General features: G+C 39.7%; 2 protein-coding genes and 1 pseudogene across 2 annotated transcripts; 1 reads left to right on the top strand and 2 right to left on the bottom strand.

Moving 5' to 3' along the window:
* Positions 1–14,582: 14,582 nt before the first annotated feature.
* Positions 14,583–15,977, bottom strand: LOC116422596 (tripartite motif-containing protein 64-like). The gene has a single exon (XM_031961436.1). The coding sequence runs from the start codon at positions 15,975–15,977 to the stop codon at positions 14,583–14,585; it is 1,395 nt and encodes a 464-aa protein (XP_031817296.1).
* A 2,241-nt stretch (positions 15,978–18,218) lies between these two features.
* Positions 18,219–19,616, top strand: LOC116422595 (E3 ubiquitin-protein ligase TRIM21-like). The gene has a single exon (XM_031961435.1). It carries the CDS (start codon positions 18,219–18,221, stop codon positions 19,614–19,616), a length of 1,398 nt encoding a protein of 465 aa, XP_031817295.1.
* A 3,031-nt stretch (positions 19,617–22,647) lies between these two features.
* Positions 22,648–25,770, bottom strand: LOC100923689 (annotated as a pseudogene).
* Between the last annotated feature and the right edge of the window lie 647 nt (positions 25,771–26,417).

The raw sequence follows: 26,417 nt of genomic DNA, 5'->3' as shown, positions 1-26,417 counted from the left end.
ACAAAGGGAAGAAAAAATGGAGGAAGGGAGGTAGGGAGTGGATGTCGAAGGGAGGGAGTGAAGGAGGAATGGAGACATAAGGAAGAAAGAAGGGAGGGAGAGAAGGGAAAAAAGAAGGGAGTGAGGGAGAAAGGAAGGTGGAAGAAGGGAGGAAGAGAGGGACAAAGAAAGGGAGGGAAGGAGGAAAATAGGAAGGTGGAAGAAGGAAAGAAGGGAAGGAGTTTTCCAGGTGACTGATTCCAGTTTGTAGGCCAGCTTTACTCACAAACGGAAGTGTTTATCCTTCATTCTCCAAGAGGGATACTAAAAAGCGAGGGCTGTGAGAAGTAAGTGGTGCTCACAAGTTTAATACTGAGAAGGGGTGTAAGGGGGAAAGAAGGGAGAAAAGCATAAACAGGGGTTAACAAGATGGCAAGTAATATAGAATTGGTCATTTTAACCATAAATGTGAACAGGGTAAACTCCCCAACAAAGAGGAAGCGGTTAGCAGAATGGATTAAAAGCCAGAATCCTACAATATGTTGTTTACAGGAAACACACCTGAAGCAGGGAGATGCATGCAGAGTAAAAGGTGAAAGGTTGGAGCAAAATCTACTATGCTTCAGATGAAGTAAAAAAAGCAGGGGTAGCCATCCTGATCTCAGATCACGCAAAAACAAAAATTGATCTAATTAAAAGAGATAAGGAAGGGTACTGTATCTTGCTAAAGGGTAGCATAAATAATGAAGCAATATCAATATTAAACATGCACCAAATGGTGCAGCATCTAAATTCTTAAAAGACAAATTAAGAGAGCTTCAAGAAGAAATTGACAGCAAAACTATAATAGTGGGAGATCTCAACCTTGCACTCTCAGAATTAGATAAATCAAACCACAAAATAAAAAAGAATGAAGTCCAAGAGGTAAATACAATACTAGAAAAGTTAGATATGATAGATCTCTGGAGAAAACGAAATGGAGACAGAAAGGAGTACACTTTCTTTTCAGGAGTAAGATAGGGGGAGGAACTCTAAGGTGGGGGGGGGAAAGGGGAGAGGGATACCATTATGTATCAAAAGAAACAAATATTCAGTCAATTAACTTAAAAGTAGACCTGCCTCTTTAAATCAGTTTTCTCCTTTCAGCCAAGAACCAGACAACTGCAACTTGATAAAAAAACAGCTGGAACACACTTGGGGAGGGGGGAGAATTCCAAGTGGCCTCCCTTCCCCCCCACTGCACCTCCAAAGAGGCATGGGGAAGGGAAGGCAAGCTAAACTGCATCCCTGGATAAAAGATTCTCTCCCCACAAAGAAATCTTTCCAGTAAAAACTTGCCTTTTGCTTTTCCTACTTAACTCTTCTCTTTCCCTTAGGTACATACCTTAAATAATTCCCAAACCTACAACCTTTCTAACTAGATGCTCCATTGCTAAAGTAGCACAGAGCAGTAGGGGGAGATGAGTTGAATCTTTACCTTTGAAAACAAAAGATCTTCTCCCATTTCTTCTTCATCCACCTCTTCTTTCTTCTCCCAATACTATCTCTTACTTCCTAAAATCATGCAAAACTTTAATTGCTCCTACAAACCAATCCTTCATAAATCACCTTCATTCTCCTTTCCTTTCCTTTTAAAATCTTTAAGAATATCTAAATAACTCCATAAACCCCATACATGTCCAGCAAAGTATAATTTGCAATGTTAACAAATTACCCAATGTTTCAGAAGGTAACAAATTGAATCAAACCAAATACAGTTTTTTTTTAAAATAGCTTTTTATTTAGAAGTTTATATGCATGGGTAATTTTTCAGCATTGACAATTGCAAAACTTTTTGTTCCAACTTTTCCCCTCCCCCCCCCCCCCCCCCCCCCCAGATGGCAGGTTGACCAATACATGTTAAATATGTTAAAGTATAAATTAAGTACAAAATAAGTATACCTGCCCAAACAGTTATTTGGTTATACAAAAAGAATCAGAATCTGAAATAGTGTACAATTAGCCTGTGAAGGAAATCAAAAATGCAGGTGGACAAAAATAGAGGGAGTAGGAATTCTATGTAATGATTCTTAGACATCTCTCAGAGTTCTTTCGCTGGGTGTAGCTGGTTCAATTCATTCCTGCTCCATTGGAACTGATTTGGTTCATCTTGTTGCTGAACATGGCCAGGTCCATCAGAATTGATCATCATATAGTATTGCTGTTGACATATATAATGATCTCCTGAATGCAGGTTTTTTCCTTTTAAAGTTTTTTTTTCTTCTGCCTGAGTTTTGTTCTCACAGGAATTAATTTTCTCTTATCTGTCTAGAAGGAGCTTCAATCATATAAGGTTTTATTGCCCTTTACTCTAGCAGGTTTTGAAAACCTACTTTTCAGGGAAAAACTTTCCTACCAGTTTAAAATAGCTAAGCTCCCCTGTTGCTTTTACGTACAAATTAGTACAAATGGTTAAAAAGTTTAAAATCACAAGCAATTTTTATACTAAGCAACAATGAAATAATCAGTTGCCAAATTTCTTAATCATTGTTCTTAAATTTTAAGAACATAAGTCAACAAAACAGACAGACAAGTCATGCAGAAAAAACACAAATCACACAGATATATACTGCATAGTTACAACATTAAACAAAACATCTAACATATACAAACTAGAGGCAAATTCCTGATATCTCAGGAGTGCCATGAGGGCAGTTTTTAGATCCAAGAAACCCAAATTGAGCCTTTTAAATAGGTTTCCAAACTCCAGTCTGGTGCCTTTACAGATAATGCCCAGATGTAAAACAAACAAACAAATAAATAAATAACCCAATTGTGCCTAACACTCAGACCAGACAATGCCACATATTATACTATCAGCCCAACTTTTTCTGGGGACCCAGATTTGCTAGCTATCAGACTAGACAGAAAAGTCACCCCGTAGGGATTCTCCATTTTGGCCAATAGGGGTGTTGGCAGTAAATTCTTGCTGCTGTTGGAACTGCTCTCTCCATGGGATTCTGGAAGAAATCAGATGCCAGCTTCCCTGAAAAAGTCCAGGACCAGCCATCTCAAGGCTCCCTGTCAAGACCTGCTGTTCTCTAATCTCTGATCCTGCTCTCATTTCTAACATCACATTGGGAAGCCTCCAAATGTAATGCTGGAGAAACTGAGGCAAGATAGAGATTAGAGAGATTTTAATATTTTATTTGGATTTCTGAGAGGGAAAATCTGTGCTGGGGACTTGCTACCCCCAGGGCTGATGTCCAAAGCATCCAGCAGACAATGTAACTTCTCAATGTTATATTTATAGGTCTCATCTCAGGTAGCTAAACAAAGATGGGTGGGGGGTGGGGGACTGGGGGGGGAGAGGTGGAGTGGAAACTCTAGTAAGTAGGAATCTCTAAGCAGCAACCATCAATCAATTTCTGAAATTTGGGGGGTGGGGAAGGGTAGGACTATACATCCTTACTAACTGGGAGTTAAGCAAGTGTCCACTTTGATCACTGAACCACAGACTGAAAAGCCCTATTCCCAGGGTAGGCCTCTATCTAAAATACCAAACTGGCACTCTTGCCTTTTACAATGTTCTCCAGAGATCTCTAATTTATCAGTTACCTGATATTTCATTGTAGCTCCCGTTACACCCTTGTTTTCTCCTGGCCCCCGACTTCCAGGAACATAGCCTGGTCCCATGACGCTCTGTCCAGTGGATTCTCATCTTTGTGCTTGCTGCTATTCATCTCTCTGAGCGTTTCTCCAAGGAGGAATTCTCAACCCATCACTAGGCTCCCTGGTTGGTGTTTTTCCATTTCCAAACTTCCCCTGCAAGAGAAGGAGCATTACCAACTTCAAGATGGATTGCTTTTTACCCTGCAAGCTGAAGAGGACTATTCCCAAGTATGTTGAGCCTTCTGATTCTCAGTGGATGCTGTCTATGAAATTTCACAATATATCAATACCTTTTCAGCAACATTATGTTTTTAACATAATGAACAACTCCTATGAGGACTATGGCTTTTATAGCCTTCCTAGAATTTATCAAAGTTTTTTTAAAAGCCATAAATTTCAATCTTTTCCAGTTCCTTTCCTTAGAATTCCTGTCAACCTTTCTTTTGCCTCATTTAATAAAAACGTGAAATGAATTCTAGCTTTTGATGTGCTTATTTATATCTTTCTTAATGTTCATTTCTTTCCTTTGTGACAAGCTCTTTGTTTTGTTGTTTGGGGTTTTCTTGGCAAAGTTATTTGTTACAATGAATTGAACTTTTCTAAAATTATCTTCATGTCTTCAAGGAATCTAAAGCATTTTAAAGAATCTAGCAAACAACTTCCTGGTTTCTCTCTGCCCCTTCTGCTAATTGTGTTTTAGACCTCATACCTTTAAAAATTCAAGTCATAATATTGTTACCATCCTAAAGAACATTGGGGTCTGATGGACTCCAGAAAACTGATGTGAGAAGGAAATGAGTGCTTATATGGATTACTTCAGTAATTCTGGAAAAAAAAAATTCCTACTTTACTGTCAGCAATCCCAGTAAATTTTTCTCACAAATAACAAATTGTTGAAGAATTTCTCAGTTCATAAGTCCTAGTGCCATACTTGAAAGTAATGGCTTCTACCTTGGTCCATTTGACTGGATATATTATGTTTCTGAATGAAAATTAGAATTTAAAATTTTATTCAGCTTCAAATGACAAGCAGTTGGTGAATAGGTGTAATTGACCAGAATAAAGACTAAAACAAAAACATCAAAGAATAAGTAAAAGAAATCACTTAACCAAACATGTTGGGAGCAGTTTTTTATTTGGGGCAAGAAGCTGGAAATCAAAGGGGGTATGTATCATTTAGAGAATGGTGATGTACATTATGGTCTCAAGATGCAATGGAATATGCTTGAAATATAAAAAATATGATGAAAAGAAGAGTTTCAGCAAATAATGGGAAGACTTCCCTTTTGGGCATCTGTATAAGATAGGAAATATGCATAGGATTTATTCTCCCCTCCCCCAGAGGATTTTACACTATAGTAAAACAGTAAAATGTTGCTAACAGGTATATGAATTTGACAATATCAGATATATTGCTGTTATTAAATACTTCTCTGAAGCCCATGTTGTCTATAATAATCAGATTTTAATTGTTTTCAAATATTTCTTGCTACATTCTTTTACATTTTCTTCTTAGAAGAATTTTGACATCTTTTGAAAAAGAATTATTGTTATGCTCTATACTGATTTTTACAATGAACTTTATTCATCACTTTCTTTTTGAATCTTCTATATTTTCTTTACTTCTCAGAGTGTTAGAGGTCAGTCTTTGGTAAGGCAAGATGAAAAGGGTGAAATGTAGGTTGGGTATAAGCGTGTGGCCAATTTAACAAAGTTAAGCAATACACTGATTTGGATTGTGATGAATAGAATTACAACTAAGGGACATTTTTTTCCCAGACAAGATATCATTTTACTAACAGACATTTGTAAACTGTGAAGATGGCTGATACTGGCAGGCAAAATCTAGGAACCTGAACTTGGCCACAGTGAACAGAGACACTGAGTGAGGACCAATATGGCTTTCTAACCTTAGATGTGTTTTCCTTCTCATTGACTTGACAGTAGATTATTAGGACTTCCACTGGAAAAGGTAAGACAGTTCTAACAGGTAGATCAGCAGGTAAATAAGGTACTGATAGGCAAGCCACTCTGGCAATTATGCAATAGTTAATGTTTAACTAGCTTCAATTGCCTCTACTAAATCTTGCCTAGAAACTAAAACCACTCCAAACCCGATTGCTCTTTCCTTTGGAGATCCAAATCACCAATTTTAAACGGAGAAGCAATGACAGGAGAGTTGTTCCCTGGGGAGAGACCAGTTCCAGCTAGTTCTTAAGGGGTAAACAAAAGCAGAGGTATTGACTTTACACTGGTTAATAAGCAGATCCTCTAGGGGCTAGGACTTTTGAGTTTGGACAAGTCTGACAATGCTCTCTACACATTTTCCTTGAATTGGAAAAGAAGGCTCCTTTCTAAACATCTGTCCCATTTCAGTGAAAGCACTAGTTTAGGCCTTTACAAAGTTTCCTTCTTGTCCTCACCCTAATTTCTTGGTCACAGATGAAGGTTCTTGGTCCCACGTTCAGATGCTAAAAAATGTAATGTTCTCATGGTTTGCTTTTCTTGGGATCTCTGGGAGCAGCCTTTGTTTCAGTTCAGTAATCTCCAAAAGAGTAGCCAGGGTTTAAAGTCCAAATCCTTTATTATATATTTTCTTGATGTTGGGCAGCTTTCTGGAGAGTCTTTCAATCTGGCCTTGGTCTTAGTGGGGGAAATGCAGGAGGCCAGTCCTGCCACCAAGAAGATCAAAGATCGAATTGAATTTTTCCCCTTGGTTCTGAGCGCTTCTACTGCACTTGTCCTCTGTGGTTCTCAGTCCCTGCTTATATGCTCCACATTGAGTACAAACCAATCATTATATCATTAGGAAACCAATATTTGTTCTAAGATTAAATCAACCATACTGAACCATGCTAAACCAGAGAACCATTGTCTCATCAATTCCACTTAGTTAGTACCTTGTAAGCACCCTTGTTTCAAGTTCAGAATTCTGGCCCATAACAGCCCCTAATACAGATAATATTGACAATAATGCTAGAAAATAAAACCACTCCAATCAAGAACTCTTCTTTTGGGGTTTTTTTTTCTGGGAGATCAAGTCACAATCAAATTTAAATGAGAGAAGCAAGGACACAAAAGTTCTCCCCTGGAGAGGGGTCAGCTACAGGTAGCTCTCATTTTTAAGTGGTAAAGAAAATTAGAGGTACCCACTTTAAACTGGCTTATAAGCAGATCCTCTAGGAGCTAGGACTGGGAGAGGTAGCCTTTTGAGTTTGGTTAAGAGATGGAGATTTGGCCAAGAGATGGAGATTTGGCCAAATAGGGGGAAGGGACAAATTACAGAGTAATGTTAATTATCAAACAATGCAGGCATAGTGTTCAGTTACTTCAGACTCTTATAGTATTTCACATTCGTTTTTTTCCATTCTGGAAAAGAAGGGAAAAGAAGTGTCTTTTTTATATCAGTTCTCAGTAGCTAATTTTGGTTATTGTAATGAAACATCTATTTAAATACAAGGTGTTCTGGTTAGCATTTAAAGCTCTTCACATGCTCATCCTTTTCTGCCCTCTAATTTTGTTTGTTTTTTAAATAATCCATTGCTCCCCTCCAAGAACTTACATTCCAGTGATTCTGTCCTACTTATTGTTTGCCATAAAAAATAGGCATTTTGCATCTTTGTACAAACAGTTCCCTTGCTGTGGGTGTTCCTTCTAACCCTTACATTGTAAAATCCCTGGCTTTCTGCCAGTGAAATTTAAGCATTTAAAGGTGAAGAAAAAAGAGTCTTTCTTTTCTCTCACCATTTAGTGGAATTCCATCTTTGGTGGACTAAGTGATTTATTAGATTCATCTGAATTTGAAATTCATCTTTTAATAGGAGCAGTTCATAATGCTAGATTCTTGCAATATCCATTCGACTATATTTGGATAGACTCACTCTTTTCTGTAATCTTGTCACCTGATTTTCCTCACCCTCTTACAAGGCCAAAGAAAATTGTTTCTGAGTATGAAAGACCAAATGCTTTTCAATGGAACATAAAACTCACCTTTTCCTTTTGGAGCCTATTATAGTTTCCAATATGGTAAAGAGTGAGTTGTGATAACCCATTTTTTTTTTGTTTGTTTGTTTTTTGTACTTGTCAAATACAAGATTACTCTATTTGCTTTATAAGCTACAGATCTATTATTTTCCACTGATCTTCCTTTCTATTTCTTAGCAGTACCAGGTAGTTTTTATAATTACAGCCTTATAATACAGTTTAATATCTGATTACTGCTAAGCCTTTTTTTATTTTTTCTTCATTAGTCAAATTGGCTAAAATGCTTGAAGGCAGAAGTAATAAATGTTGAAAGGGAATGTTGTGCCACAGTTCTCTTTTCTTGTCCTGAATTGGTTTCCCTAATTCTCCTACCTCAGTTTCCCTAAATTGTTTCATCTAATTTTCCCCAAATTGTCCTACCTCAGTTTCCTTAATTGTCCTGCCTCAATTTCCTGTGAAGACCACGTATTTTAAAATCAGCCCAGTCAGGAATTCAGGTTAGGGGACAATCTTCAATCTTTTATTCTCAGTAGAGATGAAGAAGAATCGGAGGTAGAAGGGGATCAGAGATTAAAGAGAACTGAGTCAAGAAGCTAGCCAGACCAGAAGTCACGAGACCAGCAGCCACCAGAATTGAACCCAGCCAGCCATCTCTCCCAGCCTCTCTTCCTGACCCCGTGCCTCCACCCACCCAAATCGTCATTTCCTATACAACAAATCAGGACTTGCACATAGAGGGGGCAGGGGCCATTTTTTCTCCAAGCATATATATTAATAGAGTATTGTCCAATTACGGTTTAGCTTCACGTGCTTGGGACCTCAGTGCATCAACTCAAACCTCAGCCCATTACAGTTTCCCTAAATCGTTTTGCCTCAGTTTCCCTATTTGTCCTGTTTCAATTTCCCTGAATTGTTCTGCCTCAGTTTCCCTGGTTGCAACCCCCTTTTCTGCTCATTAGAATGGAGATAATTAGGGCTGTGGAGATCTAACAATCCAGAAGATGAGACTCTAGATGTCCTATCTCAGATACCTAATTGCCATTGTTTATATTTCTAAGTTTCTAACTTCCTGGTTCTAGGTGGATACCTTCTTAACTCCCAGTTTGTAAAAATGTATTGTCCTAACCCTCCTCCCCCCCAAACTTCAGAACTGGATTGGTGGTCCTGCCTGGAGATTCCCACTCACTAGAGTTTCGACTCCACCTCTCCCTCCCCCCCTCCACCTTTGGTTTGCTACCTGAGATAAGACCTATAAATATAACATTGAGAACTCACATTGGCTGCTGGATGCTTTGGACATTAGCCCTGGGGGTAGCAAGTCCACAGCACAGATTCTCCCTCTCAGAAATCTAAATAAAATATTAAAATCTCTCCAATCTCTATCTTGCCTCAGTTTTTCCAGCATTATATATGGAGGCTTCCCAATGAGATATTAGAAACGAGAGCAGAATCAGAAATTAGAGAACAGCAGGTCTTGACAGGGAGCCTTGAGATGGCTGGTCCTGGACTCTTTTAGGGGAGCTGGCATCTGGTTTCTTCCAGAATCCCATGGAGAGAGCAGTTCCAGCACCAGCAAGAACTCACTGCCAACACCCCACTATTGGCCAAAATGGAGAATCCCTACAGGGTGACTTTTCTGTCTGGTCTGAGTGCTAGCAAATCTGGCTCCCCAGAAAAAGTTGGGTTGATGAGCTATCCAGTTCTGAGAGATGTCAATAGGATAATATGTTGCATTGTCTGGTCTGAGTGTTATTAGGCACTATTTGTTTATTTATTTATTTGACATCTGGGTACTCTCTGTGAAGGCAGAGAGTGCACCAGACTGGAGTTTGGAAATGTATTTAAAAGGCTCAATTCGGGTTTCTGGGATCTAAAAACTCCCTCATGGAACTCCTGAGATATCAGGAATTTGCCTCTAGTTTGTATATATTAAATGTTTCGTTTAATGTTATAACTATGCAGTCTATATCTGTGTGATATGTATTTTTCCTATATGACTTGTCTGTCTGTTTTGTTGATTTAAGTTCTTAAAACTTAAGAACAATGATTAAGAAATTTGGCAATTGGTTATTTCATTGTTGCTTAGTATAAAAATTGCTTGTGATTTTAAACTTTTTAAACAGTTATACTAATTTGTACGTAAAAGCAATAGGAGAGCTTGGCTATTTTAACCTGGCAGAAAAATTTTTCCCTGAAAAGCAAGTTTTTAAAACCTGCTAGAGTAAAGGGCAATAAAACCTTATCTGATTGAAGCTCCCCCTAGACAGATAAGAGATAACTAATTGCTGTGAGAACAAAACTCAGGCAGAAGAAAAAAAAAAAAAGCCTGCATTCATAAGATCATTATATATGGCAACAACAATAGTATATGATGATTAATTCTGATGGACCTGGCCACCTCCAGCAACGAGATGAAACAAAATAGTTCCAATGGAGCAGGAATGAAATTGAACCAGTTATATATACCCAGCGAAAGAAATCGGGGAGATGACTAAGAATCATTACATAGAATTCCTACTCCCTCTATTTTTGTCCACCTGCATTTTTTATTTCCTTCACAGGCTAATTGTACACTATTTCAGACTCTGATTCTTTTTGTACAGCCAAATAACTGCGGGACATGTATACTTATTTTGTACTTAATTTATACTTTAACATATTTAACATGTATTGGTCAACCTGGCCATCTGGGGGAGGAGGTGAGGCGGAGGAGGGGAAAAGTTGTAACAAAAGGTTTTGCAACAGTCAATGCTGAAAAATTACCCATGCATATAACTTCTAAATAAAAAACTATTTAAAAAAAACTGTATTTGGTTCGATTCAATTTGTTACCTTCTGAAACATTGGGTAATTTATTAACATTATAAGTTATGCTTTGCTGGACTTGTGTGGGGTTTATGGAGTTATTTAGGTATTCTTAAAGATTTTGAAGGTAAAGGAAAGGAGAATGAAGGTGATTTATGAAGGATTGGTTTGTAGAAGCAATTAAAGTTTTGCATGATTTTAGGAAGTAAGAGAAAGTATTGGGAAGGTATTTGGGAGGAGAAAGAAGAGGTGGGCGAAGGAGAAATGGGAGAAGATCCTTTGTTTTCAAAGGTAAAGATTCAACTCATCTCCCCCTACTGCTCTGTGCTACTTTAGCAATGGAGCATCTAGTTAGAAAGGTTGTAGGTTTGGGAGTTATTTAAAGTATGTACCTAAGGGAAAGAGAAGAGTTAAGTAGGAAAAGCAAAAGGCAAGTTTTTACTGGAAAGATTTCTATGTGGGAAGGGAATCTTTTGTTCAGGGGTGCAGTTTAGCTTGCCTTCCCTCCTCCATGCCTCTTTGGAGGTGCAGTGGAAGGAAGGGCGCCCACATGGAATTCTCCACCCTTCCCCCCAACCCCCAAGTGTGTTCCAGCTGTTTTTTTTTTTTTTTTTTTTTATCAAATTGCAGCTGCCTGGTTCTTGGCTGAAAGAAGAAAACTGATTTAAAGAGACAGGCCTACTTTTAAGTTAATTGACTGAATATTTGTTTATTTTGATACATAATAGTTTCCTTGGTTAAGGAATATGGTCATAAATGTGATCTATAACTTGGTAGGGTTATTTCTAAAGTTTAATTAATATTTTTAAGAACTTCTTGGATTCTTTTATGGGGGATTAGGGTATCCTATATAGGATATTCTGTATAAGTTTGTTGTGCAACAGTTTCCTTTTAATGCTCTGACCTAGTTTCCTCATTGTCCTATTCAGTTACTCTGCCTCAAGTTATAACCTTTCCCTCTTGATGTTTTCTGAGATAAAGGTTTTATATCTTTTAGGCTATAATAATTCCTTCTTAATGTTTGACAGGATAAAGATCTATGCATTTTAGACATCATTAGAATATCAGGAGCCTCTCTAGTACCTCCCTCCATTGTGTCTTCCTAGGTGCCTTCCCCCATTAGGTTATCCCCATCCAGGTACCTCCCCCTTTATGACATTGTTTTTATGATCCTACAAGAAATCTCAATGTCTCAATACTCAGGGAGTATTCTTTGAGATGATGGTCTCATTCAGCCCTGGGACCAAACATGGATCATTTTGTCCCAGAAAATCTCCCCATTTGATAAACTATTAAATTGTTCTCTAATCTCTGTCTTGCTCAGTTTTTCCGGCTTTACATTTTGGAGCTCCCCAGTGAGATATCAGAAACTGAGAATGGGACTAGGGGAGACATTTCAAGTCTCCACTTGGGGCCTGGAAACAGTTGGGGATCTGGGTTTTCTTTTTCTTGGGAAAGCTTAGTCCCCCGGATTCTCCCAGAGGCTCCAGGAAGAGAGCAGTTCACCAGCTGGGGCTCTCCCATGAATGCTCACAAGCAGAATACAAAGTGTTTTTCTTCTCCAGAGCTCCCTCTCTGAATTTCTTCTTCCAATAGGAGCAGTTGATAAGGCTAGATTCTTGCAATGTCCCCTCCCCTATATTTGAGAAGACTTGACCACTCACTCTCTTTACTCTTGTCACCTGATCCTTCTCACCCTCCTACAAGGCCTAATCAAGTGGATTCTGGGTATGGAAGACCAAACCCTTTTCAATGTAGCTTCAAACTCACCTTCTCCACTCAATCATTTTGAAGCTTAGAAAAATTTCCATTGTAGCAAAGTGTTGGAATCTTTACAAAGTGTTAAGCCATTGGAGTTGATTTGATCTTAGAAAGAGATATTTTGGGCCAGAACTTGAAACAAGGTACTAGGTGGAATTGATAGAAACAATGCTTGTGTTCACACCTCTAGAGAGCTCATAAGTATCTAAGTACTCAATGGAGTTCACACGTTTGGGAGGATGCAGGGCTTAGTCCGAATTCACCCCTCCCTAGGGCCAGAGAGCACTCTGGGAGATAACCCAGAATCCCTCTCTCTCCAGAAGGTAGAGTTAACCTTTGGGAGATCACATATATAGGGAGCTTTTGAAGCTTGAGCTTAGTTCTTCTTGTGGGACTGACTGGAGTTAGTTACTTGAGGAGTTACTAGAAACTCTGGGAGCTCGAGAGAGATTTACTTGGAGTCGGAGAGAGCTCTTGGAACCCACAAGCCCTATCTTCGAGGCAAGAGAGTCATTGCATCTTCCAACTTGGTGCTGGCTGGAGGCTGAAGAAAGCAGAGGCAGAAGCCAAGGACAAAGCAGCAAGATCTCTTGGAACCAAGCAGAGAGATAGGCCTCAACTAACCAGGCTCCTTTGGAAGGAGAAATAAACGTTTACACTTTTATCAGCTGGCTGTGATTTTGTAGTAATTATTTATTTCAACTGAGACTAAGGCTGCCTCCAGACAACCTCCACAGCAAAAAATGATTTCTTTTTAATTTAATTAAATTTAAATGTTTAGATTTATCAAATATAAGGCAACAATAATGGCTCCCGTACATTGAATGTCCACTCTCTTCCATTGATCTCCAGTTGTCCTAATCTCTATCTGACCACTGAATCCAGATGGCTCTGGAGAAAGTGAAGCAGGTGACCTTGCACAGACCTCCCTCACTTAAATCCAATTCATTTGCATATCATCCCTGACATCATAATCTTCTTGGAGAATGAAGGATAAACACTTCCCTTTGTGAGTAAAGCTGGCCCACAAACTGGAATTAGTCAGCTGGAAAACTCCTTCCCTTCTTCTACCTTCCTATTTTCCTCCTTCCCTCCCTTTGTCCCTCTCTTCCTCTCTTCTTCTACCTTCCTTTCTCCCAAATTCCATTCTTTTTTCCCTTCTCTCCCTCCCTTCTTTCTTCCTTATGTCTCCATTCCTCCTCTCCTCTCTTCGACATCCACTCCCTACCTCCCTTCCTTCATTTTTTCTTCCCTTTGTTACTTTCTTTTTCTTCTCTCTTCCTCACTCACTGCCTTCCTGCCTCCTTACCCCTCTCTCTTTTCTTTCCTTTATTTGCTGCAGATGCATCTGGTGATTAGAGACCCGCTCTCTGCCTGTAAATGCCCCCTGCTACTCCACAAATCCAAGGGACCAGGCCACAGAGCATGAATAACAATAGCACAGCGAGAATAGGGCCAAGGAAGGTGAGCAATCAGTGCCATGAAGGCAGGGTTCCCTGGAACATTAGTTTCTGAATGTCATCAGGGATACCCTTAGGGTCTGAATACCCTTAGGGTCTGATTGATCTGTAGAAGCTGGGTTCATGTCCTGAATGATTCTTTTTCAAAAGCTGCCACGTCAATGATAATTTGAGAGTAGTTAAAGCACCCTAAACAAATGAGCTCTTAGCTGGTCCCAAGAGTAATCAGATTCATTAATCTTTACAACAGTGACACACAAAGAGTGAAATCTATAGTCACATTTCGGCATTAACTGCCATACCAGGCAGACTTTGTGATCTTCCAAGTCTAACAAAGTATCTCACTTCTATAATGAGTTGTAACAATTCCCCATGAATAGTTTCCTGTTGTTGAATTTTGATACTGTACAAGGCTGAATTAAACACAATCAATGGAAGGGGCAGAGAGAAACCAGGAGGTTGTTTTAGGTTCTTTACCGAGAAACAAAGAGCTTGACACAAAGGAAAGAAATGAACATTAAGAAAGATATAAATAAGCACACCAAAAGCTAGAATTCATTTCACATTTTTATTAAATGGGGTAAAAGAAAGGTTAACAGTAATTCGAGTTGCCTAAAGAAAGGAAAAGATTGAAATCTATGGCTTTTGAAGAACTTTCATAAATTCTAGGAGGGCTATACAAGCCATAGTCCTCATGGGAGTTGTTCATTATGTTTTTAACTGCTGAAAAAAAATTGAAATATTGTGAAATTTCACAGACAGCATCCACTGGCAATGAGAAGGCACAACATACTTGTGAATAGTCCTCTTCAGCTTGCAGGGTGAAAGGCAAGCCATCTAGAAGTTGGTGATGCTTCTTCTCTTGCAGGGGAAGTTTGGAAATGGAAAAACATCAGCCAGGGAGCCTAGTGGTGGGTTGAGAATTCCTCCTTGGAGAAACGCTCAGAGAGATGAATAGCAGCAAGCACAAAGATGAGAATCCTCTGGACAGAGCGTCATGGGACCAGGCTTTGTTCCTGGAAGTGGGGGGCCAGGAAAAAACATGGGTGTAACAGGTGCTACGAATGAAATATCAGGTAACTGATAAATAAGAGAACTCTGGAGAACATCATAAAAGGCAAGAATGCCAGTTTGGTATTCTAGGTAGAGGCCTACCCTGGGAATACGGCTTTTCAATCTGTGGTTCAGTGATCCAGGGTAGGATTGCAAAAAGTAATCCTCTTCCCTCTTGACACATTGCAGGAAAAAGACAGAGGCATCTTTAGTTATTCTCCCATGACTGTCCGTCCTCAAATAGGTTGTGTAAATCCCCAGTGTCCACTGAGGCAGCTGTGTCACATCCACCTCCCAGTACTGTCTGCCTGAGCTGAAGGCCTGCTCAGCAAGGACAATGTGAAGGTCAGAGTCATCACCATGCTGGGTGTCCACCTGCCAGCCTTGTCCAACTCTTGCACTCTTCAGATCCTGAGAAAGAATCACAAAAGGACAGGCTGATGTGGGTTCCATCCTGAGGTCCACTCTGAAATGGTTGAGCGTCTCTATCATGCCAGAGATGGGATACACTCTCAGCTCTGGGATGAGTGCCTTGGCCCTTTGGGACAACACTGACTTGCTCCTTTCCAGCAACTGCTTTATCTCCCGCAGCAGATCCAGATTGGGCTGGCACTCTGCTTCCTGGAGATCTAGCATGAGGTCCTGAAGGCTTCTTTTTTGCTGGGACAGTCTGTTCTTCTTGTTCTTTTTTTCTTGCTTCATTCTTTCCAGATGACATTCCTGTGGCCACATGAAGGAATCCCATTCTAGGTATTCTCTGTGGATCATCTCCTCCCAGTCAATAACGGGTCTCTTTTCCTTAACAAGAAGTTTCTTAGTTTCCTTAAAGTGCTTCTGCAAGCAATTCTGAAGGTACTGGATCTTCTTCCTGCAATTGGGAGCAGCTTTTTGTACAGGAGAGTGCCTGTGAGCCCCATGCTCTGGGGTTTGGCAACAGCTCTCACAGAGCAATGTCTGGTCATCTTCACAGAAGAACTCCAGGACTTGGTGGTGAGTGGCACAACGCCTCTGTCCTCTAGCACTCTGCAACTGCTGGGAGCTGAGCCCTTTCCCCAATTCAGTCAGCTCTGCTAGGCTCCCATTAATTAATGGGAAGTCTCTGACCTGAGACACTTGCCTGCATTCAGGGCAGGAGAAAGCTGCACCTGTCGAGCTTGGGAGACATGCTCGGCAAAAGCTGTGCCCACACCCGATGGTGACTGGCTCCCAGAAGTACTTCCAACAGATGCTACAGGTGAGCTGGCCCTGCAATTCCTGCAGCATTTCTTCAGAAGCAGCAGCCATCTCCTCTCTCCACTTGCTTCTTTTCTGCAGCAGCTGAGATGAAGACACTTCACTTCTATTCCAAGCAGTTCTTCTGAGCAGAAGAAGGCTCTCCTTTTATAGGAGGTAGCCCCACCCCTCTAGATCCTTCCAAACAAGGTGTAAATTCCCCTGTCCCAGAATTCTGAAGTTCTACCTGTGAACTCTTCCCAGCTGCAATAGTCCTGAGAATCCCAGAGTTCACAGCTTTAGGTGGCTCCTTTGAATGTTTGGATTCCACCATCCTGAAGCATTCTGGGTATCTGTAAGGAAGAGCTTTCTTTCCTATACCCTGCCTTACCCCATCAGTTCCACACTCCAAAAGTCCAGTGCTTTTCTCTCTTCAATCTCCTCATGGAAAGTCACAGAATTTGAGATTAAAAATGGATCTGCATGGCCACTTGGTTTAAGGAACCCATGCCCATGATGAGGGCCATCTCCAGCATCCAAGAAGTGGCTGTCCCTTCTAGGGTGCATCTACAATGGGATACTCATTACTTCTCTACTGCAGTGATCTTCTCATTTGTGTCTCAGTTAAGTGTCTTCTTCCTCCCTAATCCATTCTTTCCACAGTTGTCAATTAACCTTCCACAAGCAAATTGAGGATTGAAAATGTCTAAAAAAGTGTAACAGAAAAACTGATTTGTTTCTTAATTTAAGCAACATAATATCATTTTTATAAACAGTTGTACATACAAAGCACATTAATTCAATTTTTTTTTCTTTTATCATTTTAAATGAACAGAAAAAGCCTCAGGTAGTGTCAACAACTTATCTGGAAATTTAATTTTCTTTCCCAAGTCCTACCTTTCTTTCACAACTTATGTACCTTGAGGGCAGGGGCTGATTTGTTTTTGTCTTCTACTATCTTCCATGATGCCTGTAAAATGATAGGTGGCTAAAATATTAACTGAATTGAATTCTACTGAATTGAGTAATGAGAACTCCAATGAAGGCTACAAGATTGGGAAGACAAGTGCTGGTTTTTTTTTTTCATTCCACTTATTGCTCCAGTTGATCAAGTACTAACTGATATGTCTGTATCTTATTTAAGTTATCCCAGTGTCAGGGACTCCTTCAAAGGCTGCTATTACCATCTGGGAGAAGGATGGGATTGAGAGGGGAAGCTCTATTTTTCCACAACCATGATCTCCTTTGAAATCCTCACGATCTTTCTTGGAAGTGGAGAGATATTTGTTTAGAAATGGGCTAGGAGGAGGCTTTAATGATTGAGAGTGCCTGGTAAAAAAAAGAAGGAAGGATTCAAGTTTTGTGAAAAGGGCATGGCAGAGGGTGGAACCAAGGTGGAGAAGAGCAGACAGGATTCTCTGTACCCTTCTCTAACCTTCTCTCAAACCAACAGAAGATGAAGCCTGTAAACTGATTTTGAAGTCAAAGAATCCACAAATATTTTTAGTACAACACATTTCTAGAAGATACCTTGGAAGAATTTCAGAACAGGTCTGTTTCAAACAGGCAGGGGGATAGGGAGACCAGGACAAGGAACTGGAGTGCAGACTCAAAATGTTGTAGCTTCCACGAATTTGGGAATCTTCTGTGAACCTCTTTAGGCACTCCTTTGCATTGAACACACCTCAAGTCTTACAAATAAATAAATCCTTGTTTGTGTTTGGCTTCCAAAATGGTGATTTCACAGTGTGTCTTAGCCATGGGCAGCAATTTCTTGGATCATGGTGATGGCCCTAATCATGAGAATGGGTTCTTTGCACTAAATGACCATGGAAGAGCATTTCTCATCTCAAATTCTGTGATTCTCCATAAGTGGATTAAAGGGAGAGATGCAGAGGATTCTCAGAGAGACTTGGAACTGATTGGGTATGGCAGGGTAAAGGAGAGAAGGTACTTGTGGATTCTTGTGTTTACACAGGGTCCTTGCACACATCAGACTGAAAAACTGAACCTCCTTGTTTTCAGAGGCTTCTTTCTAAGAGACAGGGGAACACATCAGGATGGTGCAATCCTTCCACACAAAGGAGCCACCTAAACCTGTGAACTCCGGTTTCTTGGGACTATTGCAACTGGGAAGAGTTCACAGGTAGAACTTCAGAATGGGGGAAATTCACACCTTGTCTGGAAGGGTCTAGAGGGGTGGGGCTACCTTCTATAAAAGGAGAGCCTTCTTCTGCTCAGAAGCACTGCTTGGAATAGAAGTGAAGTGTCTTCATCTCAGCTGCTGCAGAAAAGAAGCAAGTAGAGAGGAGAATGGCTGCTGCTTCTGTGGAAATGCTGCAGCAATTGCAGAGCCAGATCACCTGTAGCATCTGTTGGAAGTACTTCTGTGAGCCAGTCACCATCGGGTGTGGGCACAGCTTTTGCCGAGCATGTCTCCCAAGCTCGACAGCTACAGCTTTCTTCTGCCCTGAATGCAGGCAAATGTCTCAGGTCAGAGACTTCTCATTAATTAATGGGAGCCTAGCAGAGCTGACTGAATTGGGGAAGCAGCTCAGCTCCCAGCTGGTGCAGAGTGCTGGAGGACAGAGGCGCTGTGCCACTCACCACCAAGTCCTGGAGTTCTTCTGTGAAGATGACCAGACATTGCTCTGTGAGAGCTGTTGCCAAACCCCAGAGCATGGGGCTCACAGGCACACTCCTGTACAAGAAGCTGCTCCCAATTTCAGGAAGAAGCTGCAGCACATTCAGAGATGCTTGGAGAAGCACTTTGAAGAAGCAGAGAAACTTCTTGCTGATCACAGGCCTCTTGTGAACTGGGGAGGGATGATTACAGAAGAATACTTCAAACCCTACAACCGCTACTTATTCAAGCAATGCCCTTTTGATAGGATTGAGCAAGAAGAAAGCATGGAGCACAACAGACTCTTTCAGCAAAGGAGAAGTCTTGAGGAACTCATGCTAGATCTCCAGGAAGCAGAGTGCCAGCCTAATCTGGATCTGCTGCGGGATGTGAAGCAGTTGCTGAAAAGGAGCAAGTCAGTGCTGTCCCAAAGAGCCAAGGTGGCCATCCCAGAGCTGAGAGTGTGTCCCGTCTCTGGCATGATAGAGATGCTCAACCGCTTCAGAGTGGATGTCAGGATGGAGCCCACATCAGCCAGTCCTTGCCTGATTGTGGCTGAGGATCTGAAGAGCGTGAGAGCTGGAGAAGGCTGGCAGCAGGACAGCCAACCTGGTGATGACTCTGATCTTCCCATCGTCCTTGCTGATCAGGCCTTTGGCTCAGGCAGACAATACTGGGAGGTGGATGTGACACAACTGCCTCAGTGGATGCTAGGGATCCACACACCGAACTTGAAGAGAGGAAGTGGCAGCAAGAGGGACAAGAACCATTGTCCCTCTGTCTTCTTCCTGCAATGTGTCAAGAAGGAAGAGGATTATTTTTTGCAATCCTATCCTGGATCACTGAACCACAGACTGAAAAGCCGTATTCCCAGGGTAGGCCTCTACCTAGAATACCAAACTGGCACTCTTGCCTTTTATAATGTTCTCCAGAGCTCTCTTATTTATCAATTCTCTGATATTTCATTCATAGCACCTGTTACACCCATATTTTCTCCTGGCCCCCCACTTCCAGGAACAAAGCCTGGTCCCATGACGCTCTGTCCAGAGGATTCTCATCTTTGTGCTTGCTGTTATTCATCTCTCTGAGCATTTCTCCAAGGAGGAATTCTCAACCCACCACTAGGCTCCCTGGCAGGTGTTTTTCCATTTCCAAACTTCCTCTGCAAGTGAAGGAGCATCAGCGACTTCTAGATGGCTTGCCTTTTACCCTGCAAGCTGAAGAGGACTATTCCCAAGTATGTTGTGCCTTCTGATTCTCAGTGGATTCTGTCTATGACATTTCACAATATATCAATTCTTTTTTCAGCAGCTAAAAACATAATGAACAACTCCCATGAGGACTATGGCTTTTATAGCCTTCCTAGAATTTATCAAAGTTCTTCAAAAGCCAGAGATTTCAATCTTTTCCAATTCCTTTCCTTTTAATTGTTAACCTTTCTTTTGCCTCATTTAATAAAAATGTGAAATGAATTCTACTTTTTGGTGTGCTTATTTATATCTTAATGTTCATTTCTTTCCTTTGTGTCAAGCTCTTTGTTTTGTCGTTTGGTGTTTTCTTGGCAAAGTTCTTTGTTTCAATGAATTTAACTTTTCTAAAATTATCTTCATGTCTTCAAGGAATCTAAAGCATTTTCAAGAATCTAGCAAACAACTTCCTGGTTTCTCTCTGCCCCTTCTTGGCTCTGCCCTTTCCACTAATTGTGTTTTAGACCACATCCCTTTAAAAATTCAAGTCATAATATTGTTACCATCCTAAAGAACACTGGGGTTTGATGGACTCCAGAAAAATGATGTGAGAAGGAAATGAGTGCTAATATGTATTACTTATGGATATGAATGAAAATTAGAATGTAAAATTTTATTGAGCTTCAAATGACAAGCAGTTGGTGAATAGGTGTAATTGACCAAAATAAAGCCTGAAACAAAAACCATCAAAGAATAGGGAAAAGAAATCACGTACACAAAGATGTTGGGCGCAGTTCTTTATTTGGGTCAAGAAGCTGGAAATCAAATGGGGTATGTATCATTTGGAGAATGGGTATGAACATTATGGTCTCAAGATTCAATGGAATATGCTAGAAACTAAAAAAATGATGAAAAGAAAAGTTTCAGCAAATAATGGGAAGACTTTCCATTTGGGCATCTGTAAAAGATATGAAATATACATAGCATTCAGTTTCCCCTGCCCCCACAGAAGTTTACACTATTGTAAAACAGTATAATATTGGTAACAGGTAAATGAATTTGACAATATCAGATATGTTGATGTTATTAAATACTTCTCTGAAGCCTATGTTGTGTATAAAAATAAAATTTTAATTGTTTTCAAATATTTCTTACTATATATATTCACATTCTCTTAGAAGTATTTTGATATCTTTTTAAAAAAAATTATTGCTATGTTCTTTACTGATTTTTATGATGAACTTTATTTATCACTTTCTTTTTGAATCTTCTATGTTTTCTTTGCTTCTCAGAGTGGTAGAGAACAGTCCTTTGTAAGGCAAGATGAAAAGGGTGAAATGTAGGTAGAAGTTGGGTATAAGAGTGTGGCCAATTTAACAAAGTTATGCAATATACTGATTCAGACTGTGGTGAATAGAATTGCAACCAAGGGACATTTTTTCTCGTGGAGAAGATATCATTTTACTAACAGACATTTGTATACTATTAAGATGGCTGACATCTGCAGGCAAAATCCAGGAACCTGAACATGGCCACATGTTACTGCTTAGGTTATCAGTAACCAAGACATTTGGACTTTCACTTCTGTCTGTCAATGAACAGAGACACTGAGTGAGGACCAACAGGGCTTTCTAAACTTAGGTGTGTTTTCCTTCTCATTGACCCGACAGTAGATTATTAGGACTTCCTTTGGAAAATATAAGACAGTTCTAACTGGTAGATCAACAGGTAAACAAAGTACTGACAGTCAAGCCACTCTCTGGCCATTATGCAATGGTCAATGTTTGACTGGCTTCAACTGCCTCTACTAAATCTTGCCTAGAAACTAAAACCACTCCAAACCACTGATTGCTCTTTCCTTTGGAGATCCAAGTCACAAATCAATTTTAAATGGAGAAGCAATGACCACAGAGTTGTTTCCTGGGGAGAGACCATTCTAGCTATTTTTTATCAAGTTGCAGCTGCCTGGTTCTTGGCTGAAAGGAGAAAACTGATTTAAAGAGACAGGCCTACTTTTAAGTTAATTGACTGAATATTTGTTTCTTTTGATACATAATGGTTTCCTTGGTTAAGGAATATGGTCATAAATGTGATCTATAACTTGGTAGGGTTATTTCTAAAGTTTAATTAATATTTTTAAGAACTTCTTGGATTCCTTTATGTGGGATTAGGGTATTTTATATAGGATATTCTGCATAAGTTTGTTGTGCAACAGTTCCCTTTTAATGCTCTGACTTAGTTTCTCCATTGTCCTATTCAGTTACTCTGTCTCAAGTTACAACTTTTCCCTCTTGATGTTTTCTGAGTTAAAGGTTTTATATTTTTAGGCTATAATAATTCCTTCTTAATGTTTGACAGGATAAAGGTCTATCCATTTTAGACATCATTAGAATATCAGGAGCCTCTCCAGTACCTCCCTCCATTGTGTCTTAGGTGCCTCCCCTCATTAGGTTATCCCCATCCAGGTACCTCCGGTATTATGTCATTGTTCTTATTATCCTATAAAAAATCTTGCTGTCTGGATATAGGGTGGATTCTTAGATGAGTTATTCAGCCCTGGGGTTATGGTCATTTGGTCCCAAAAAATCTTCCATTTGATAAATATTAAATTGTTTTCTTTCTGTCTTCTCAGTTTCTTGGATTACATTTGGAACTCCCCAAGGATATCAAAACTGAGCCGATAGGGGGAACTTTTAATCTCCACTTTCCATTGTTCTTTGCAAATCTATGCATAATAATAGAGGATGTGTCAAAAACCAGGGTTAGAGCTTCTTTCAGAATTCTATTTGACCAAGTTTGGCTCCAGGGGAGAGTTGGAAAAAGGCCCCATTTATATACAAGTGAGGGAAGTATGATGAGGTAGAACACTGGGAATGCTGTAATGGCAGATTTGCTGAACCGCTTCTCTCTTTTATTCTTTGTATGTAGTGATTTACAATTGGGGTAGTTTGTCCACAGGGGTGTTGAATTTGAAGTCTGCAGGAAACAGATCTGGGGCTTGAGGATAGAGGAGTGTGTAAGACTGCCGGATTGTAACATCACAACCCAAATTCTCCAAATTTCTTTCTGGTCCTTTTTCCTGGGAAAGCTTGGGAAGCCATATAAATTTTCGAGCCCACAGAAATGGGACTTCTGCTGGGCACCAAGTCCAGCTCCACAGTTTTCCGGGCAGTATGTGCAGCTGCCATCTGTATTTGTTTAGGGAGACCAAGGTTGGAACAAAACCTTGACGTGAAATCCCCTGCTGTGATCAAATCCACACTGGTTTCTAAAGCCTTCAAAATTAGCTTAAAACACTGGCCTATTTCTTTCTTGGAAATCTGTGAAACTGCACATATTTCTTTAAATGTTTTAGGAACACCCTCTTGTCTACAGGCAATATAGAGACAAGCAGAAGCTATGGCATCATTAGCTCTTCCCTTCAGCCTCTTCTGTTCATATACTTGCTTGAATAAATAATTTGTTCGATCAACCATATTTCGAGGGAGGTTGATTCTGTCTGCCATAGTAGTAATTTCTTTGAAAGCATTCATCTTCAGATCAGAACTGCTCATTGTTCTGTGATTTTGATACTTTAATTTCCAAACATCAAAAAGCTTCTAGACCCTTTGTTTGGGGGTCTCCATCACACAGGAGAGGATTCTGAGTCTCCAACCCGAGATGGGTCTTTGGTAATTTTGTCATTGCTGAATGTTCTTCATTCAGATCCCACATCTATAACACAATCACCAACAACCAGTCCACATTCAGGACAGATCATGTCCCCAGTTCTGTGTCTTCCACCAAAATAGATTGGATGGGGAATGTAACCGGGGGCTTTGGTAGTGGATCCAAACGGGAATGGTAAGGAGACTAGGAAGGGGGAAGATGAGGGAAAGAGAGAAGGGAAAGATTTGTTGGAATTGGTGTTTTTGCCAAGGTAATGGGCTTTAAATTTTTAACCTTTTCCCCCACCCGGTTTTCTTTACCCGAAAAGAAAGTGTTTTTTCGTTCCGTTTTTTTTTTCTAGGACCTTTAATTTTGTTTTTTTACTTTTTGATTTTTTTTTTAATTTTGTGGTTTGTTATTAATTTTGAGAGTGGGTTGAGACGGCATATTAAATTTTGTTCTTTTTTGCAGTTTTTTTACTTTTAAAATTTGATGCAAACTTTTTTTGTTTTAATATTGATATTTATTTTTAGTAAAAGATAATGCCCTTTTTCTTTTTTAATTGATAATTTTGTTTTTGTTGATTGGGATTAGGATTAATTTTTTGATTATTGGTATAGATTTTTAATTTTATTTACCTTATGATTCCCGTTGGTGTGTTTCCTGAAACAAAATTTGTGGGATTTGTTTAATATTTGCAATTTCTTTTTATGGGGAGTTTTGAATTTTGGTTAAAGACCAATTTGTATTATTATTTGTTAATGTTTATGTTTTTCCTTTTTCCCCTTCATTCTTTTTTAAATTGTGGAACCCCCCGTTTTTATTATTTTGGAGAAGGGGATAAAATTGTTTGTGATAAAGTGGTTTAAAATGGAATAGCCCCTGGAAAATTTCCCTTTTTCCTTTTCCACCTTCCTTTTTTTTCCCCCTTTTCTTTTTTCCCTTCTTTCCTTTTCCCTTTTTTTCTTTCTTTTTCCCCTTTTTTTTTTTTATTTCCCTTTTTTTTTAAATTCCCCTTTCCCTTTATTTTTTTTTTTTTTTTTTTTTCCTTTTCTTTCCTGTTCCTGTTTCCCCTTTTTTTGTAGTGTTTGGTGATTGGTGTTGTTTTTGTATAATGCCCCGTTACAAATGGGAAGGCCAAGAGAGGGGCAATTTAAAAAGAGGGGGGGAAGGTGAGAAAAAATGGGGGGGTTCCCTGGAAACTGTTTTGAATGTATGGGAATTAGGGTTGATTGATTGTAAAGTGGGTTCTGCGAATTTTTTTTAAAAGCCCAATAATGAAAGAGGAGTAGTTAAAGATAAAAAATGGTTTAGTGGTCCCAAGAGTAAAGCTTAATTTTAAAAAGTGAACAAAAGGGTGAAATTATAGTAATTTCAGTTAAGAAGGGGACTTTGTGATTTCCCGTTAACAAAGTATTTAACTTTTAATGGTTTTAAAATTGCATAGTTTTTTGTTTTGATACTGTAGAGGTGAATTAAAAAACAATAATGGAAGGGGAGAGAAACCAAGTTTTTTGGTTTTTAAATGTTTTTTTTTAAAGGGATGAAGATTTTTGAAAATTTAAATTATTGTGAAATAATTTGCCTGCAAAACCCCAAGGAAAAAAAAAAGGGAACAAAAGGAAAAAGAAATTAAGAAAGATATAAATAAAACCCAAAAAAGTAAATTTTTTTTTTATTAAATGGGGTAAAAAAGTTTAAATAATTAGGTTTAAAAGAAAGGGATTTGGAAATTTTTTTGGGAAGAATTTTTATAAATTTAAGGTTTAAAACAAAGTCCTCATGTGAGTTGTTTTTGTTTTAATTGCTGAAAAAATTAAATTTTGTTTTGACCCAATCCATGAAAGAGAAGGCAAAATACTTGTAATAGTTTTTTGGGGGTGGGAAATTGGTTGGTGATGTTTTTCTTGCAGGGAAGTTGGAAATGGAAAAAATACCAGGGGGTTTGGGGAGTTTTTGGAAAATAAAGGTGCACAAGACAAAGAATTATGGACAGAGGTCATGGGAAAGGTTTGTTTTGGGGGGGGGCCAGGAAAAAAGGGGTGTAAAGGGCAAAATGAAAATTTGATAAATAAGAAATTGGAGAAATTATAAAAGGGCAAATCCGTTTTATATTTAGGTTCCCAACCTGGGAATAAACCTTTTTTTTTGGTTCAATGATCCCGGTAGTTTAATCTTTCCCTTTTGACAATCGGGAAAAAAGACAGAGCACGTTTTCTCCCATGACTTTTATCCTCAAATGGTTTGGGAATGTGTCCAGAGCTGTGTCATCCCCTTTCCAGTTGTTTCCTGAGTGAAGGCTGTTTAAAGGAAATATAAGGTAAGTTCCCACCATGTGGGGCCCCCGCCAGTTTTTCCAACCCACTTTCAGATCCAGGTCCACGGAAGGTGATGGGGTCCATCCCATGTCCACTTGAATTGGTTGAGTGTTCATATGCCAGAGATGGGAAACTCATCTGGGATGAGTGTTGGCCCTTTTGGGAAAACTGACGGTTTTCAGAATGCTTGATTTTTAAAGATCCAGATTGGGGGTTTGATCCTGGAATTGGGGTTCCCGAAGGTTTCCTTTAGAGAAGGGTTGTCCTTTTTTTTTTTTCTTGCTTCATCCTTTCCAGATGATGACATTTGGTTTAAATGAAGGAATCCCATTCTGGTATTTCTTAGATCATTCCCTCCCGCTAACGGGCCTTTTTTTAACAAGAAGTTTTTTTTCCAAGGTGTTTGCAAGCTTCTGAAGGCTGGATCTTCTTCCTGCTTTGGAAGTTTTCGGGAACCGATGCTCAGTTTGGCAACCTCAAACTATCGGTCGCTTCACAGGGCTCAGGACGGTGGTGGTGGCCTCTGTCCTCCAGCACCTGCCAGCGGGGCGGAGGTTTCCAATTAGCCTTGCTGGCTTAAATGGGTTCTGACCTGAGACATTTGCCTTTCAGGGGGGTCCTTCGGCTTGGGGGTGTGGCAAACTTGAAGATGGTTTCCCAGGACTTCCAACAGATGCCAGTTCTGCTCAAATGCCAAGTTCTTAAGAGAGCATTCCCTTTTATTGTTTTTTCTGCA

This window comes from Sarcophilus harrisii, chromosome 3 (assembly GCF_902635505.1).
Source record: "Sarcophilus harrisii chromosome 3, mSarHar1.11, whole genome shotgun sequence".
NCBI lineage: Eukaryota > Metazoa > Chordata > Mammalia > Dasyuromorphia > Dasyuridae > Sarcophilus > Sarcophilus harrisii.
Note: the sequence above shows the minus strand (reverse complement) of the source record. Positions and strands in the feature narration are given on the sequence as shown.

Bases quoted from the DNA above. Each gene is read 5' to 3' on its own strand.
- LOC116422596 (XM_031961436.1), bottom strand. From the start codon at position 15,977: ATGGCTGCTGCTTCTGAAGAAATGCTGCAGGAATTGCAGGGCCAGCTC.
- LOC116422595 (XM_031961435.1), top strand. From the start codon at position 18,219: ATGGCTGCTGCTTCTGTGGAAATGCTGCAGCAATTGCAGAGCCAGATC.